The 17,269-nt window shown below is 39.9% G+C and overlaps 1 protein-coding gene across 3 annotated transcripts in view; it reads left to right on the top strand.

Annotated features, from left to right (window-relative positions):
• RPS6KA2 (ribosomal protein S6 kinase A2) overlaps positions 1-17,269 on the top strand; it is a 292,629-nt gene that overhangs the window by 239,738 nt on the left and 35,622 nt on the right. For all 3 annotated transcript variants that reach the window (XM_040059468.2, XM_040059466.2, XM_040059467.2), the window contains 4 exons: positions 13-83; positions 913-1,001; positions 7,846-7,910; positions 15,518-15,620. In XM_040059468.2, coding sequence (XP_039915402.1) covers positions 13-83; positions 913-1,001; positions 7,846-7,910; positions 15,518-15,620 — 328 coding nt within the window. The remainder of the gene's footprint in view (positions 1-12; positions 84-912; positions 1,002-7,845; positions 7,911-15,517; positions 15,621-17,269) is intronic.

The following is a 17,269-nucleotide window of genomic DNA, read 5'->3' as shown; positions in this document are numbered from 1 at the left end:
GCTACTCCACAGTTTGAGATGTTGACGGGATCATTACCCTTCCAGGGAAAAGACAGAAAGGAGACAATGGCACTCATTCTCAAGTGAGTATCAAAACTGCTTTCATTCTTCTGTGAGTTAACTCTAAGCTCTGGAGACTCCACAGGGCCCAAGTATGTGATGGGTAGAGAGTAATGATGTGCATAATGAACTTTCCAAAGCCATGCAAGGCGTGAATTTGGTAAGGCACACATAGCTGATGCCTGTGTTTAACTCTAAAATTGCCTTCAGAATAAACAGTTGGAAGTGAATTACTGAGAGAGGGCCTTGTTACAAAAGAAATTTATCTTACTTTTTGTGATAATGCCAGTATCCACAAAATATGGGTAAATCAGGTTTCTGCAGGACATCTTATATTTTGTTGTTACCAAGTTTCAAACCTTTTCCTTTGCGATGTCCCATTCATTTAATGTTAAACGCAGAGAAAAGTATTTGAAGCTTAGCTTTGCTCACTAGTGCATTTTTTAATGTAGTGGTGAATGGCCAAGAGAAAAGTTTGATTCTCTTTAAGCAGTATGCAGTTTAGTATATGTTATTTCATTAAGTTTGATTGTTTACATTCCTCAATTCCTCAATTTATTCCAGCAAACTAAAAAACTGAAAAAATTCTGTAGGAAAGTGACTTATTTAGGTTGCAAAAGAGATTCATTAGATCTGCCCTACCTCTAGTGAAGTCACTGCTAAAACCTTCCTTAAGATCAGCAGAATAAAATCAGCTTCTCACTCTGCATTGCACTATGCTTAGGAAGCCTTTGGTCACTGATTTCATGTGTCTCCCCATCCTGACTACTACAGTTCCACTGTTTCAGCCACAGTGGGATGGAAAAAAAACTTCAAAAATCTGTTTTCTTTTCAAGTGTTGTGTTCTTTCAGAGCCAAGCTGGGAATGCCACAGTTCTTGAGCATAGAAGCCCAGAGCCTGCTGCGAGCCCTCTTCAAAAGGAACCCCTCCAACAGATTAGGTACGTGTGCATTTGATCAGGACATTCGTTATGTGCTCCCTGCCTTGGCGGGTGGTGAGTTGTACCTCTCAGCTCATCTTTTCCCATGGTTATCCTCTTCATTAGGTGGCATTTGGCGTTCCTTCCCAGGGCACAGTGAACCTTCAGCATCACTAGAGAAATTTGAAAGGAGTACAGGCAGAGCATTGAAATCTAAAACACGATATTAACTTGTGTTTCATTTTTTTTTGGTAAAGAGGGTGAGTGAACTGCCAGCATTTATGAATGATTTAAGATACCTGCTGTGTATGATAATATAGGGAACTGAGAAACAAGAGTGGTTTAGAATCTGTATAATTTAACTGCAAATCTCAGGTTTTCTCTCACATTCTCAAGTGCATTTCAATTCTGTCTCATTCTGTTCTCTAGGGGCAGTCTTGCAGTAGACTTTATTCTTTTATTAGCTAAATACATTGTCTCTTTTTTACTGATGTTGATGCCTTGGAGTGGCTGCCTAGCACAGAGGCTAGACAGAGTTAAAAGAATAAAGTGGGTATTTATTAACGACCTTTAATAGATACACCTTGGGCAGTGTAAAAGCCTCACAGAAGCTACAGCAAAGACAGATGATAGTTACAAGTTTTTCAGACAGAAGTAAATTTGGTCTATTTGCATATCAGGGGTTAATTCTCCAATTACATCTTCAGGTAATGAAGTCATATTCCCCCAGCTCTCTCCCCCACAATTCACTTTTGTTTATACTTTGCAAGGCATGAGGCTGTGGTGTGTCCTTGGATCTCAGGCCTACGGGGATTGTTTTGGCTAACCAAAATGTGAAGATAGTTAACTACACTTTATATGGAGTTTAGACCTATGCACTAACGCAGTATAGGGTTTGAAAAATATAGAAGCTGCAGTCTTAAAGGATCAGTGGGTCTTCACCCTTTGTTAAAAATCCTCTTTAGATTGTGATAACCTAAACGTATATATTGGATAGTGTATCTTACATCATCTGTACCTTTGTTTATGGGTTTTATTAAGAAATTAATTGCGTTTGATGAGGTCATAGAAAATGCCTATGGCATGGTTGTCATTGCAGATTCTGTCATTGTTCCCCACAGGCATGTGGGGACAACCCAGTCAAGCCCAGTGCTGGGTGGCAGTGGGGAGCCAGTCCTGCAGCATGTCACTGTGACCCCTCTCCTGCCAGGGGGATCCCACATGGCCCGCAGAGGGAATGCCTTCCCATTTGTTTGACCTCTTGATCTAAATGGTGGCCTTGTAGTCTGATACACTGTAAACACGAGGGGAGAAAAACACATTTTCTCAGCACATTTCAATAGCTCTCAAGCAATTTGTTGGAAATTTACACTGGAAATTTTCCCAGTTTACACTGGAAAAAATAGAGTAGTAGGATTTCTAGGTTTAATCTCTGCTCAGAAGAACTAGTACGCTAGCTCGCATCAAGTATGAACTTTTTCCCACTCCCTACCTCTGTTTCTTTCTGCTGTTTCCTCCCTGTCTCAATCTCTTGGTTTATTCTGCTCTGCTTGTTTTCCATCCTAAATGGAGCTCCAGTGAAGTCAGTGGGAGTCTCTGGATAGCAGTCCTTAAATAAAAAGCTACTCACAAAACCTTGGTTTTAGCCATAACAATTCTAGCCCTCACATGTTAATAATGGGGAATTGCTAGGGGTGAAGGTTTTAAAACCTGAGGTTTATTGAAATACTGGGAAGGCTTGGAGGGAGAAAAAAAAAATTATAATAGAAACATCCAAGGAAATAAAATCTAAAATAGTAACGGAAAAATAGATCTTAACATTTCAGGGAATGCTCCTGAAGGCATTCTCTGATTTAACTGATTGAGAATCAGCACAAAGGAAGATGGAAAGGGACCTGTTGATAACAAGAGAAGAAAAGCTTGAATAGTTGGCCTAAATACTGAACAGAAGTCAGCAGATAAAAAGACTGCTTCAACCTTGTGGATTTTAGCTTTTTCTGGGAAAGGAATAATAACACTAAAAGAGAAGTATGCTTAGACATCCAGTTTTGAAAAAATCTTTGGAAAGTTAGTGAAGCATGCTAAAATAAATCAGTCATTTTATGGATCAAACACTTTATTTCAGCCATCGTTTCATAAATTTGCAAATATGGAAAGTGCATTTAGTTCCAAAATGCAATTTTAGACATATACAAGATAAAAGATGCTTTTTGCCATTTGAATTTGGTATCTTAAAAAACAGAAGTAAAGATTGATGATGTATTCTGAAATTTTGCTTTGAAACCCTGTTTGGAAGCTTTGGATTATTAATGGAAGAAATACTAGGGTTGAAGCAAGTTAGACAAGACTGAAGAGAAATTTAGTAATCTGATTTACCTGCTTCTATTTTTAAGTCTGATGCCCATACTAATGTTTGTGACAAGTTTTTAAGGAATGGAAAATCTTCCTTTGATATCCCTGGTTTTGGGCACTGTCCATTTTTTTCTGAGTCTATTTGCTGTATAAATAGTCTGCATAGCACTGCTTTGGTATTATTGCTCTAAGCACAACAAATTTCAGATTATGGATAAGCATAATTTTGAATTCTTAAACTAACTGAATACCCAGGCAAATAAGGAGTAAGCATTCTGATTATGGTGAAAATGTTAGTTCATTACATTTCAAGGCACTTGCTCTAAGGCCTGCGTCTCCTCAGGTAGGTAAATATTATTTAACTTAATTATTTAACAAATACATATTAAAAATGTATTTTATATAAAAAAACCACATTATCTAACAAACTCGCTATGCTGCTGAGCAGTATAAAGTGTCCAGAGTCCTTACAATTGAGAAGCTCAGCCAAGAAAGTTTAAAATAGAAGCATATGCCCACAGGCTCAGAGTAAATTCCAAGGAAATCATTACTTTTTTCTTAATCCGGTGTTCTCAGCTAAGATACATTCTGCTTTGGCACATAGAAAACTTTGGGCTTTAACTTTATAAAATGATGAGTTTAAACAAAAAACAGCTTTCACTTTTATCAGTGACTGTAAATCTTTCTTGTAAACCTTAGAAACATATCTCAAAAATTCTTACTAAAAAGCTCACTAAAAAGATTCTGTAGAGAAGCTGTAGAGACACTAAAATTTTACTATCTGAAACTAAAAATCTGGAAGCTCTTTCTGATGAATTTGAATATCCAGGTAATCAACTTTTAAGTTTCTTAGGTCTCCTTTTTTCCCCTCAATATGTCAAAGCTCGTGTTGTCCATAATGGTTCAATAATCAAAACCAATTAAAAATAAAACATTCTACTGTTTGCAGGCACTTTTATTGCCGGCATAAAACTTAGATAATTAAGTTCTCACTTACTAATGTGAGGCTGCTTTTATAGAAATGCACTGTATAATGTGTTTAAACTGGCAGTTTGATGTAAAAGAACTATTTATCTTCTTGGACCCTCATGGGACTGGATGGCACATAAGAACATTTGCAGGCAGTAGGTTTGGTTATGCTGATTATTCTTGACTGATAGGTATTATTGCTAAACTGGGGTTGAAGTGAAGCTAAAAAACACAAAATCACTAGAAATCTTGAGGAAGGTGAAGTATTTGTGGTTGTGCAGTGTGCTGTTGTGTTTTGTGCTTCAGATATTTGCTGAATACCCGTCTCTGTGCCCAGAAATGTCCATCTCCATGCAGCAGGCCTTTCCAGTCATGACCTCTGCAGTGCTCTTCTCTTCTCCATCAAAGCCCATCTCTTTGCAGTACCCCTGCAGATTTGCAGGTGGTAGATGAATGGCTGAAACATGCTGAGCAAATCCTGAGAGACTCTGCCATAAGCACTGATGCCTAATGTCTCCCGAGGCTTTTGCCGTGGGGTCAGGGCTGTCCTCCTGGCTCCCTGAGCTGTTCCTGCGTGCACCCTTGGGCCACTTCCCTCCTCCAGCTGAGGAGAGGACCAGGCCACACGCTGCTGCCTACAGCCACAGCACACAGTCCATCAAGGGGTTGTGGGCTACACCAGCAATCCTCACGGCAGAGAAGATCAGGGAGGAGAAACTGCAGGAAGTGCTGAACCTTCTCCATAGTGTAAAATCAGTTGCTAAGAACTGGAAGTAAGCCATGCCTTGCAAAATGAGTCTACCACCATCCTAAATCTCTTCAATATATTAAGCCCTTGCACTTTACAACATATTCCTTCTGTGCTGGAGCTGAGGTGGCCCCAACTGGGAAATGAAACTTTTTCAAACAAATGCCTGCGTCAACTGCATGCTCGCATTTCTTACCGAGAACTACAGCCCCCACTAAAAGAAGTAGCTGTGGGTGGACTTCTTTTCTTTGTCCTTATTTCTGTAGGTTTGTGGGAAAAGAAACAACAACAGTAGCAAAAAGTGAACCTTTCAAATAGATGGTGTGTACAAAAGCATGTCATTCCCAACACACAATGACATATCCATTAGGCTAAGCAAGAAGGAAAACAGAAGCAGTGGGGAAGGGGCAGAGCAAAGAAAATTGAATGCATTAGCAATTATCCTCAGTCTAGGATATGCTACTAGTGTCTTACAGTGTCTGAGCATTTATCCCAGTCCTGCAAAATCAGTCTGGCACTTGGGTTTCATCCTGATGTGGTAAAGAACATTTACCGCATGTTGCAGTTTCCAATCGCCACCACTGAACTCAAAGCATTTTTCAGAGATATTTCTTTTCTGAAAATTTGCTTAATGCAATTCTCTTCAGAGTAACTCTGTTAGTTTGGTGTTTCTGTTGGCATTGCTAAAATCAGAATGAATCTGACGAGTCTTGCAGACTTCAGACTGTGCACTGAACAAAAAATATGCTAGGCAAGTCATAAAACAAGTCCTATTCTAAGACTTCTTATTTTCTTGTTCAGTACCCATGGACTGTAAACAACTGCCATGGGGCGTGTAAGAATAGGATAAACATATGTGTTGCTTCATCCAAATTTTCTCATACCCTATTCCTGCTTAAAGGTCAAGCAGGGGGTTTCCTGAACCTCTTGTGTTTTTTTTGATGAAGTAATCTTCAACAGATTTCTTTTCAACAGGCTTTCCTGGCCTCCCCATGAACCCATATAAGTATTTTGTGCCACATCATCTTTTCCAAGGAATTCCACATCACACAACTGTTTCCTGAGGAAACATCTCCAAGTTCTTCTGATTCCTGCTGGCACCATTTAGTGATCTGTTTTATACTTCCTCGGTCATCTGTTTCCAGGCTGAAAAGTCCTGACCCACTCAGTCATTCCATAACATTCCTTGTTGGCCTTCTTCGATTTTTCCTAACTTTAATAAGTATACCCTTTTACAGGGGAGTGTGTCAACTACAGTCCATGCTCCAGTTGCAGAAATGGAACAGACACACAGTGACTGCTGTCATGTTGCCCATGTTGCCCTCTTTTCTTTTTCTGACGTTGGATTTCATGTTGTGCTTGCGTAGCAATGTCTGTCTGTCATAACCCACAGACTCCTCAGCGGGGCTGATCACCTCTGAGCACATAATTTTGTGTTGCAGGTTAGGATTGCGTACCCTCATGTGCATCCCTTGCTTTTGCCTATACTGAAAGATTACTGGGGTGGGGAATTAATTAGGGGGTCATCCCTCTTCTCTGTTTTCCAGCAGGCCTGACAGACAATCCTGCATGTTACATTTACAAAGTGTTTGCTTCCCATATCCATTCATCAGTGAATGTTAAGCAGGCTGTAGGAAGCTGTTCCTGATCATTGCATTTTGACAAACATCGGTAACAGTCTTGTACAAAGGAGAGCAGACATCACATTTCACAAAAGCTTCAGTTGACAAGGCCTTTGTAAAACTGCTTGTAATGTTGATCTTCCCAAAGTAAAAATATTGCATGTATAAAAAGCTGAGTCCTCTGGAGTGCTGAGTGCCCCTTGCAAGGTGCAATCTTTTTGGGAATCAAGATTGCTTTGAATGCTTGTGAAGAAGTAGGCTGGGTCCCCTTCAGGAACTGATTCCAGAATTGCAGTGCAAAGCCTTTGCTTCCAGGGTTTAATTCTCCTTGAAATGAAAATGCAAGGTACTATTAATAAGGTCAAATCAACCCAAAAAGTGGCATTCTAAATCCTCTCTGACAGTTCTTTTAATTATTACTGAGTACCTGTATGGTTATGTGATAGCACTGAAGGAAATAAATTGAGCTAAAAGAATAAAAAAGTCAATATTCAGTGAAAACATAAGGCAAAAGTAATGAAGGAATTAGATTCATTACCTGATCTCAGAAGACTTTCCCTGAATTTCCTACAGTAATGTAACAGAAATTTAATATTGAAGGAAACAGCATTGAGAGTGATGATTTTGGTACTCACAGGAATTTGAAGATGGTATGTGAAGAGGAGGAACCTAAAACCCTGGTTTACCTCAAATCATTTTGGAGCCCGTTGGTATTTTGAGTCTCTGCTTGCCTGTAGTGCAGCTTTCTGTGCCTGCGGAGAACAGTAGCTAGTCAAAATTTGAAAGTCAGTGTGGACAGAAAAACTGCCCATGGTGGAGCCTTGCCAGAGTACTGGGACATCCTGGGGCCTTTCCTGAGCTTGCTGGTGCATGCACCCTGCCGTGGCTAAAATGCCATGTCTCACCCAAAGCCTTGGCAGCAGCCTTAATTCGAGAAAAGTAAAAGACCCTTGGAATAAGAGTCTCATTAATGAAGTGCCCTTGTGTGTATCTGTGGCAGTTTATACTGTGATGGCAGCTGCACCATTCAGAACTTCCTGACTAGAACTGTTTTAGATGGGGACTCTCACTTCGTCAGGAGAAAAGTAGGGAAGGGGAGGGAGAGTGGAGAAGAGACATCATGCAGCTCTTTTATAAGCATGACTTAATTTTGATTCCTCCATTCTCTTCTCAGGTGCTGGATTTGATGGAGTGGAAGAAATTAAACGTCACCCTTTCTTTGTTACTATAGACTGGAATGTAAGCAGAACAACGTTACTTTTTTCTTAGCTACGTTTTTGGATGTGCTTAAACTTCCATGCTTAGGAAAAGATGACTTTCTCTAAAATAGAGTCTAACTTGTCAAACACAGAAGAGTTAAAGCATGTTCAGTGTGTGCCTCTGTCTCTCTTGCATGCATGTTGGCATCAGTACCCAAAATTTGAACCGTTGATCAAATAAAACATGATTCAAATAAAACATGTCAGGTGTGATTAACAGAATGATAAACAAGGATTTATTTTATTGCTATCAGTTACAGCTCATAAAAGTGGTGGTACAGATTATCTGAGTTTGATTTAGACTCGTAAGAGGTTCAATCTCACATTTTCAGCATTGTGATTGTTCAAATTAACTTATTCTTAGACAAACCTGAAGGCAAATATTTTTCATTCTTGAGCTGGACATCTGCCAGTGCATCAGAACCGCTGTTTGCCACATCCCCTAGCATTTTCTAGTTTAGTTTTATCCAACTCGTGTTACGGTATTGTTGTGTCTCTTCAGTATTTAATGCATTCACTCAGGAGTGCTAGTACAACAGGTAACATTGATGCTGTTCTTATGAGAAATTCTGGTAAAACTTCATGAATCTCATGTGACAGAGCCATTCTCAAACTGCTGCCCAGGATTTTGCCGTAAAGCTAATTCCTCTGTGAGAGACCATTTTGTGGTGGCCAGGTAGCCTTTGAAAGGCCCACAAACTCATTTATTTTGGAAAAACTCATTAGAAAAATCTAATTTGAGGTGCATGTGGAAGAGTTGTCGTGACTCATAAACATATTAATATATAATCAATGAACGTGGAATTTGAGACTTTCCTTTATAGTCCAGCTGACTTTCAGTCCCATTAAATATGTTCTGGAGTCTAGAGTGTCTCCTTTTCTGCTTCTTAGTAATCGTGAGATTCTGTATGAAGACTTTACATTTATGAGAACAGTAAGTGAAAATAAAAAAATAGAGAATCCAAAGACTTGGGTGGTTGATGATGATCATAATTGTGAAATAATAATGTTAATATCAATAATATTATTTTCTGTATTCCCCCAATATCTCTGCAGTCCTCGGCTTTGGAATCAAAATGTAGGTTGGATGACTATGTCTTGATGTAATAAGAAGCACTGTAACAGTGAGAGGATTTTTCTTTCTTCTGTGTTTGCTAGGGGAGCAGCTCACTAACTCATCATAAATAAATGAGGCTCTGCATCTTGGAAATGTTTTCAGAAAAGTCGGTTCTGTCCCATGAGAATACTCAAGACCACCTTCTGTCATAATAATTGGTGGTTGTTTCAAGCTCCATTTTTTAGGGAGCAATTTCATACCTGTCCTAAGGAAACTCTGCAGTCCTCCATCATTTGAAAAAGCTCTTATGGACAGGGAAATATCTACCACAAAGAAGATGGGTATGCTTGAACATGCCTTGGAGCTAGAGAGGAAGGTGGATTTAATTGCCCTTTGATGTGTTATCCAGCCTTCTAACTCTGCTGTGAAATATAGCTGTAAAAATCCAATTTAATCCAACATAATTAGTGCTTATTGCACTCTCTCAGAGACAGATCACTATTATACCGATCAGCCATCATCTTTGTAATATATTTCCTCATTTTATCCTAATTTTGCAATCACTCAAGGAGATCTTGGGAGGCTTATCTTGTTCCAGCAGCTGCAGTACTGTATGTATTTTAGAGGAGTGTGAGCCTGGCCCTGAGCTGAAGCCAGGACTTTGACTCTCAGTAGTCATCCAACCAGTTGTTAACATGTTCTCCCTGGACACAAACAGAACAGGGTCAGAAAACAGAAATGGAACAGACATAGATATTTAGCACTGATCTCTGTACAGTTGCAGGAAAAGAGTCCCTGATGCCCTCATTTTGTTCTCCCTTAATGTACACAGAACCTCCCACATCAGTTTGCATACAGTCAGCAAACTGCACTGTTGCGGTGGGACAGAAATGATGATTTACTTTATGCCTTGGCAATATAAAGACCTCAGAGAGCAAGAGGCAAGCTCTTTTGGAGAACTTCTGTGCTACCTTGGCAGCTATGATAGACGGGACTGCTGTGACTGAAAGCACAGAAGATCTCAGCAACTGTAATAAAACAATCCTTGATCAAAAGCCCCCTTTTCATGAAGGGTAAGAATGGGTTAGTATCTACTAGAAATGCACTATGAAAAGGTTTGCTTTTAAGCATGATTTTTCCTACAAGAGTGACATGGTAACTAGGAACAAAACACCAAGTTGTATCATCTAATTTTAAAGAGAGATTCAAAACAGAAGTGAGTTAGCTTCTTCCTTTAAGCCATGTGTGAAGTCTTGATGTTGCAGTAATACCAGAGCTGCAGATGGAGCCCTGTGACTCGGGCTTTCATTTCACAGTATTTCCAGAGCTGTTCCCTTGGGGTTTGGGTTAGAGCTGGTTATTTTCTCTGTCCCTAAAGTGTTTACCTGTTGGGGCAGTCATTTTTCCATCTTTTACTGTCTTCAAACAGACATAGCCAGATATAATGTCTGGTGGAAATAGCTTACACGGGGCAGGAGCAGCCCTTGTCATGACGCTGCAGCCAAATGCAGCGTGCTGATAGCATGTGACCACTGCATCCAGAGGCAGTAAGGGCAGTCCTGGAAATCAGTGTGGCCAGGGAACTCTCCTCCTCTGGAAAGCTTTTCCAGAAGCCATTCCCATGTTCCAGGGTGCCATCCATCAGCAAAATCTCCAGCCACCTTAGGTTTCACTTCTGGCTAACTTCTGCACTAAATGAATGGTGGACAATCTGACACAGAGTTTTTTATGCCCAGACTTAAATGGTGGCATGAGACTCTGTAAGAGTCATATTTTTACAGCTAAATTCCCACTTTCCAGAGTGAAAAATAGCTGGAGGTTTCTGCAAATATCAGTCTTACTGCTCTGAGGCATTTAGCAGGCACCATGACGCAAATTCGATAGATCTGTTGTTAAATGGATGGACTGCCTTTCACGATCAAGGCTGGGATGCTCAGGAGAGAGATTAGATGTCCAGCTCCTTGACAGTTCTACCTGCTTATTAACCTTGCACCTCCTTTTCTTCTTAAGACAAGCAGACCCAAAACGAGTCGACCTCAAATAATTTAATTTGTTGGCTCTGGGAAAGCACAGTCTGGCTCCTGATTCTTTTACTACCGTTTCTTCCGTCCAGATCATGCATTATGAATTTCTGGCTTTTCATCGAAAATGAAAAATGAAATCCCTTTTTGCAGACGGCTGTCGGAGGAGTGGGCTATAAACAGTAGTTTTTGTTTGGATGACAGACTAAATTGGAACTAGAGCAAATGACATGCTTGAAAATGAACTGTCAAATACAGCTGAGGAAAGGAGTGGGCAGAAAGTGGATCCCAGTTCTTTTTCCTTTAATATAAATCAGAGATCAAACTGAACTGAAAGTGTGAATTACTTAATTGCAGATTTTGCCAACAGGAAAAAATTAATCCTGGGGTCTGATTTCTGCTAGCTTTTCTATCATTTGCAGGCAATAACATTGAGTCATTAATCTAGGAGAGGACAAGTGTTTCAGAATGTAGTCCATCCTTTCATCTGCTTATTGGATTTGCCATGACAGGTATATGTATCAGAGGAGTTTATTCTCACACTACAAGTGCACCACTGTGGAGGGTAACATCTTTCTATTTCTAGAAGGTGTCTAAGGAGTAATTCAATTCTTCATCAGAGCAATTCAGCTGAGGAAATGACTAAGTAGTTTTTAATGAAATTAAATCATTTTCTTTTTCTTGATATTTGCCAGACACATGTGCAGAGCATTTACATGTCTGGGGTTTTTAGGAGTGTGTTTTTTTAAAGTTGATGAAAAATTAAGTACTTAAGAAGAGAAGTAAACACAGTGTTGCATCATTTTATTACTAGTCTCCCTTATGTATTACTTAAGTTCCAGCTGACGAGGTGTTCAGATGAAGATCATACTAGGGATGTGGCAGCATATTTTAAGAAAAGGTCAGTGGCACCTGGATGAAAATTAGTTATTTCAAATAAAAATGTTTTTGTCTGAAATCAGAAAGAAAGTCAGTAGAAGCTCATAGTTTCTTAAACTGCTATAGAATTGGTTTCTAGTTAATTCATAGATACTTATTATGAAAGTCTCAGGAGGACATGAGGGGTTGATAAGTAATCAGAGGCATGGATATGTATCCAGGTATGACTATCTAAATCAGTGTTTTCACACCTTGGAGTCCATCTCCCTCGTTCTGTGGATTATGCATTCCCTCAGCACAGCCTCTGCATCCGACAACGCTGTCTGTTATGCAGTGATTCTTCATACCTGTCAGTCACATTTTTCTGTGCTGAGTCAATGCTGTGGCCAGTTTTAAAAAAAAAATGTGATGGAATGTGAGAGCTTATTCTTTACTGGGAAAGAGAAATGAATAGCATTCTCAATAAAACATTAAGGGTTAAGGAGTGTAATTCTCCTTTATTGATATGGGAACAATGTGGAAGGAAAAAACCCTCAGCTTCTTATACCTGTGCGAGATAACAAAGTGCCTAATCAGATGCCTCAAAAGAAAAATTTGGATATCAAAATTGGAATTTAAACTAGGAAAACTGGGATCCTGTTTCCCATTTAAACGGATGATGGAATTCACTGTAACTTTAGCATACAGTACTGACTGCCGTGACTTAGAAAGTACTAAACTTCACCAAGAAGTTATGGATAGTCTGATAGAAATGGTCAAAGGCAAGATTTGAAATTTAACGTGCTGTCATTTCCCACTCTGGTTGGTTTCTGCCAGAAGAGGTCACAGTCAGGATGCATCATCCCTGAAAAATTTGGGGACAATGGTAAGAGATAATATATGAATACATTTCCTAAAATCAGAAATATTCTTGAAAAATCCAGAAGGATCTCTAATCTCTCTATATATACAGAGCAATGGTTGTGATTCTTACTATCTTCTTAGATCAGTTTGTACCACACTGAATTTTGCAGTCTACAGGGTGCAGGTTTTTAAAGGAAGAGGCGTTCTGCCTGCAGCAAGCCTTTGTGTCTAAGTGTGTTGGGCTGCCCTGTGGTTTAGTGATTTGGCTTGGGTTGTAGTGTCTCACTCAGAGAACTGAAGCCAGTGTGGGGTGGAGAAGTCCATAGATGATACTACTCTGCTTTTCCTGGTCCTCAATGATTTCATTTACTTACCCTGTTCAAGAGCTTGGCGGGGGAGGGGAATGTTTTAGGCTGTTTACCTTTTGCTGTTCTGTTGTCTAATTTTTATCACACGTGGGTAAGGAAGTGGAAAAGGGAGTCCTCAGGGCTATGCTCAAAGGGAGTGCCTTTCACTCACACAAGCAGCTTCTTTGTTTCCATCCCCTCCCAGAAAGCGAGTTTGTGATTATAAATCTTTAGGTGGCACATGTCTCACGATGAATCTTAAATCCCTCCCTAGTAGTGGAGGATGTGGGTTACGGACTCAAAATACAAATGTAGCTCCAACAGCACTTAAGAAACTACATATGGGGGAAGGAATTAAGAGGCCAGAGAGAATATGGTTATGATAATGAAAAGAGAGTGCAATTCCTGAATTATGTACAGCTCTGAAACATCTTCCAATTTTTGGACCTCACAGGATGAGCTGTGCAGTTAATTCCGTGAGGAAGCATGTGCGTGTGACCGTACTGCTTTCTGCAGTAGAAGCACTGCAGTTGTGAATTAAGACAAATAAAGGGAAGCTGGGAAGCAAATAGCTTTCTCAAGGTGAAATCCTAGCAACAGAAAAACCGTCAGTAGGTGCTGAGTTCTCTTATAAAATTCTGTGCAGGCAGAAAAAGAGGTATGTTAATTACTAGCTTGATGCTGTTCAGCTGATGAGTGACACTTCCTGCTTAAGATTGCAATTGGCTTTTAATTATTTGGAAGACTGGCTTTCCATTGTGGCTCACAGCAGTTATTCATCTCCTTTCCTCTCCAAAGATATGGAGCAGTTTTACGCAATCAGGAACTTTTTATGGTGAAATGGCCATTAATTATTGCAGAGTCATTTCCAACCTCACTCTTCCACTTTCCCAAGGAATCATAATTCAACCACAAATACGTCCTTTATGTTAAGGCTAATACTATGCTACAGAATGTTTTGCTTCAAGAACCTTTATTTATCAATGCAAAATCAAATTCAAACTGTGGTGATGTATATGTATCTTAGATTTGACCACATGCTTTGTATTACAGAATTTAATTCCCCAGAAAATGCACAGTTAAAAAGAATCTTCCTGCACGCAAGGACCTGGACAAGCATTTAATAATGTCCATTAAACATTTTGAAAAATCAGCTCATTAGGAAGCTGTTTTAAGAGCTAACCTAAAAATACATATTGAAAACAGTCATAAAGTTGAACTCTCCAGTTCTTATCATGACTTGAAAGTTTGCATTAAATGTTATATTTATGCTCAGACATGTCAGTTATGGGGAACTGTCTGTGGCAACTAATTCAGCCCTTTGAAAGCTGAGAACAAAAGCATTGCTAGAAAGGAAATGCAGTCTAGGGGCTGCAGCACGGGGCAGGGAGTCAAACTGGAGCTCTGTTTGCTGCCATCAGTGTGATGTTCGGTTTTGGCCATTTCAGGCAGAGATGATGCAAAGATGGCTGAAATCAATAGGGCTCTTTTCATTAACCTCTGCAGGCTTTGGATCAGATCCAGATAGCCTCACCTCAGTGTGCATCTGTGTGTATGAATGCTTGCAATGGAGCATGGTGTAGCAGTTTCTTAAAGATCTCAGAGAATGAGTAAAAAGGCCCCAGAGTCCCTCATAATAAAGGCAGGATGTATTAGGATGAACTTATGGTGCCTGTTACTTCAGTGATCCCCTACATGACCCCCCAGCCACCAGCAGAAACTCAGACACCTAGCAGTACTTACCTGTCACATCCTTCCTCCCTTTCCTTTGTTTTGTTCCTTGGTTCAAGCCACATGTAGAGCTTCAGTGTGACTGCCCACCCATCTACAGTCCTTTCTCCCTAGCATCTTTTGATGGGAATTTCATGTAACCATCAGCTGTAATCCCCCTTCCCTTTTACCAGGTACACTGAAAGATAAGTCTCTTGTTCAGGTTGTAAGGACCAGGCAGCCAAGCCTGTTGTTCAGCTCAGTCTGGAAGCACATCAAACACATTGCTGGTTCTTGACAAATAATAAATGCTAAAGCAGTCATGGCTTCCTAACAGCTTTTTTTGCTGTTTGCCATTGCTGTGCTGATGAAGTCACCCTGTTTCCTGGTCTTACCATTGCACATTCCAGTCCTGCCCTTAGACCAGTGAATTTCCAGATGCACCAGCTGGAATACTGTTTCAGTCTATGGGCTGAATTTTTGCCAGGAACATTTGTGTTTATATTCAGGATTCCAGTAGCTAAAATGTGCAGGGACCATCTAGGGCACAGATTTTAAGCCGACTGGTAAAACAAGAGCCAGAACCATGGCTACATCATCCTTTTCTGTCACTCCAGCAAGGATAGCGTGGAGCTGAGAGAGGACACCCTAAAGAAAGCAGGGGAGTCTATCTCCAGATGCTGAGAGTGTACACATTGATGCTGACTGTGATCTGTTTTTCTCCTTGTAGAAACTGTACAGAAAAGAAATCAAGCCTCCTTTCAAGCCGGCAGTGGGGCGGCCAGAAGACACCTTTCATTTTGATCCAGAGTTCACATCTCGGACCCCCACAGGTTAGTAAGGTGGCACATGGGTAGTAGACCTTTTCAGTTATCAATTCATTCTTCCTTTCCTCTCCATATTCCAACATAGTCTAAAAGTCTCGTCACCTGTGGCATTACAGGGTTTTGCCATATCCAGCAGGAAGAAACGACTGGTTTTGCTTTTCCAGCAAAAGAAGCTTGCAAGTATTTCACTGGCTTCATATTAACTTGTCTTCAGGAAGAACTGATTTCACATTCTTTAAAGGAAAAATAACTATTGTTTTGCTACTTTATTACTCATCTCTGCTTACACTCTCTGAATTTAACTTAAATTACCTTGGCTTCAAATAGCTTTGTATCTCTGCAAGTTAGTATGCAATTGTATATTGCATAGATGTTTTATATCCCACAGATTGTGGACTGTTGAAAGTTAATGTGTGGTTAAAAGCAATGAAGAATCATCAAGTTCTCAGGTCAGCACAGTTATGCCAACAGGAAATTTGGCCCACAATATTTAGAAAATGCTTGCCGAGAGAATGTTGTTCCTGTAACTTCTGTTTCCTAACAGAAATACCACACTTGTGCAGTATATATATGAAGGTGACTTGCACAAAACTCAATCTTTCCACTCTTTTAAGTGCAAAGCAAGAATATCAATAACATCAGAGTGGTAATCCCACTTATAATGTTGTCTCCTGCTAGACAGGAGTTAAGGGTGAGTTACATTACATTTCTGCCCATGATGTACCTGTGTAAAGAAGTACCTGTTTATACTTTCTAAAGTGTAAAAATTGTATCAGTTGTTGTTTGTAAAACACTTTGAAGGTGGTAAGCACTGTAAATATCACATATTATCGTGGTAATAATCATACAAGGTCTCAAGCTTCAATCCTGAAATTGCCCCAGAACTGTTTCAGTGAGAGGGAAAGATCTGATCTTTCTTTATGAAAACACCTACATTATAACACATGAATCAGAGCTGAGATTTCCTGCAGTTGTTGTTCAGGCTTATCATGACCTACACCATTTTTTTCTTAAAACTAGCCCAAACTTCTATTCAAAGCCTGGTTCAAGTTTCCTTTCATGGGGTTTGAAATAAGGGTATCTACTCCAAATCTTTCCTCAGTCAGTTCCAGTATATGTTGGTCATGTTCTGATACTCGTATTCCACTGCACAGAAACATGGTCCTTGGTTTCCAGACATTTCACACATCTGATTTTAGCTTTAATTTAGATTTCAGAGGCACTAGTTTCTCTGAAATATTGGAGACTGCAAGTTAGTCTGGTCTTGAGGGATGTACACTCTGGTGCTGCCATGGGAAGTTTCACTGATGTGCAAAGAAGCATTAAGAGTTTGGATTGCTTTGGAAGTTCACACTTCACTTCTTGTACTAATACCTCGGGCCATATTTTACACTCTAAATGTTGCTACTGTTACCTAATTAAATTTGTTATTTCATACAAGACATTGACTTGGAAGGTTTATTTTGGAGTGGTGGCTGGGGTGGAGAGATGGTCTGCCTCAATTCTGCCATGGCCTACCATCGATCTTTGCCCGAGAATCAAACATTTCAAAATAGGTGTAATTGGATGTGTGAATCCATTGACACTTTCAGAATGATGGAAAAGCCCTTTACAGACTGGTAGAATATTTTGCAGCCCCTGACTGTTGACTGGTT

Source organism: Hirundo rustica, chromosome 3, assembly GCF_015227805.2.
Source record: "Hirundo rustica isolate bHirRus1 chromosome 3, bHirRus1.pri.v3, whole genome shotgun sequence".
Classification (NCBI taxonomy): Eukaryota; Metazoa; Chordata; class Aves; order Passeriformes; family Hirundinidae; genus Hirundo; species Hirundo rustica.
The sequence above is the reverse complement of the archived record's forward strand: the minus strand, read 5'-3'. Positions and strand labels throughout refer to the sequence as shown.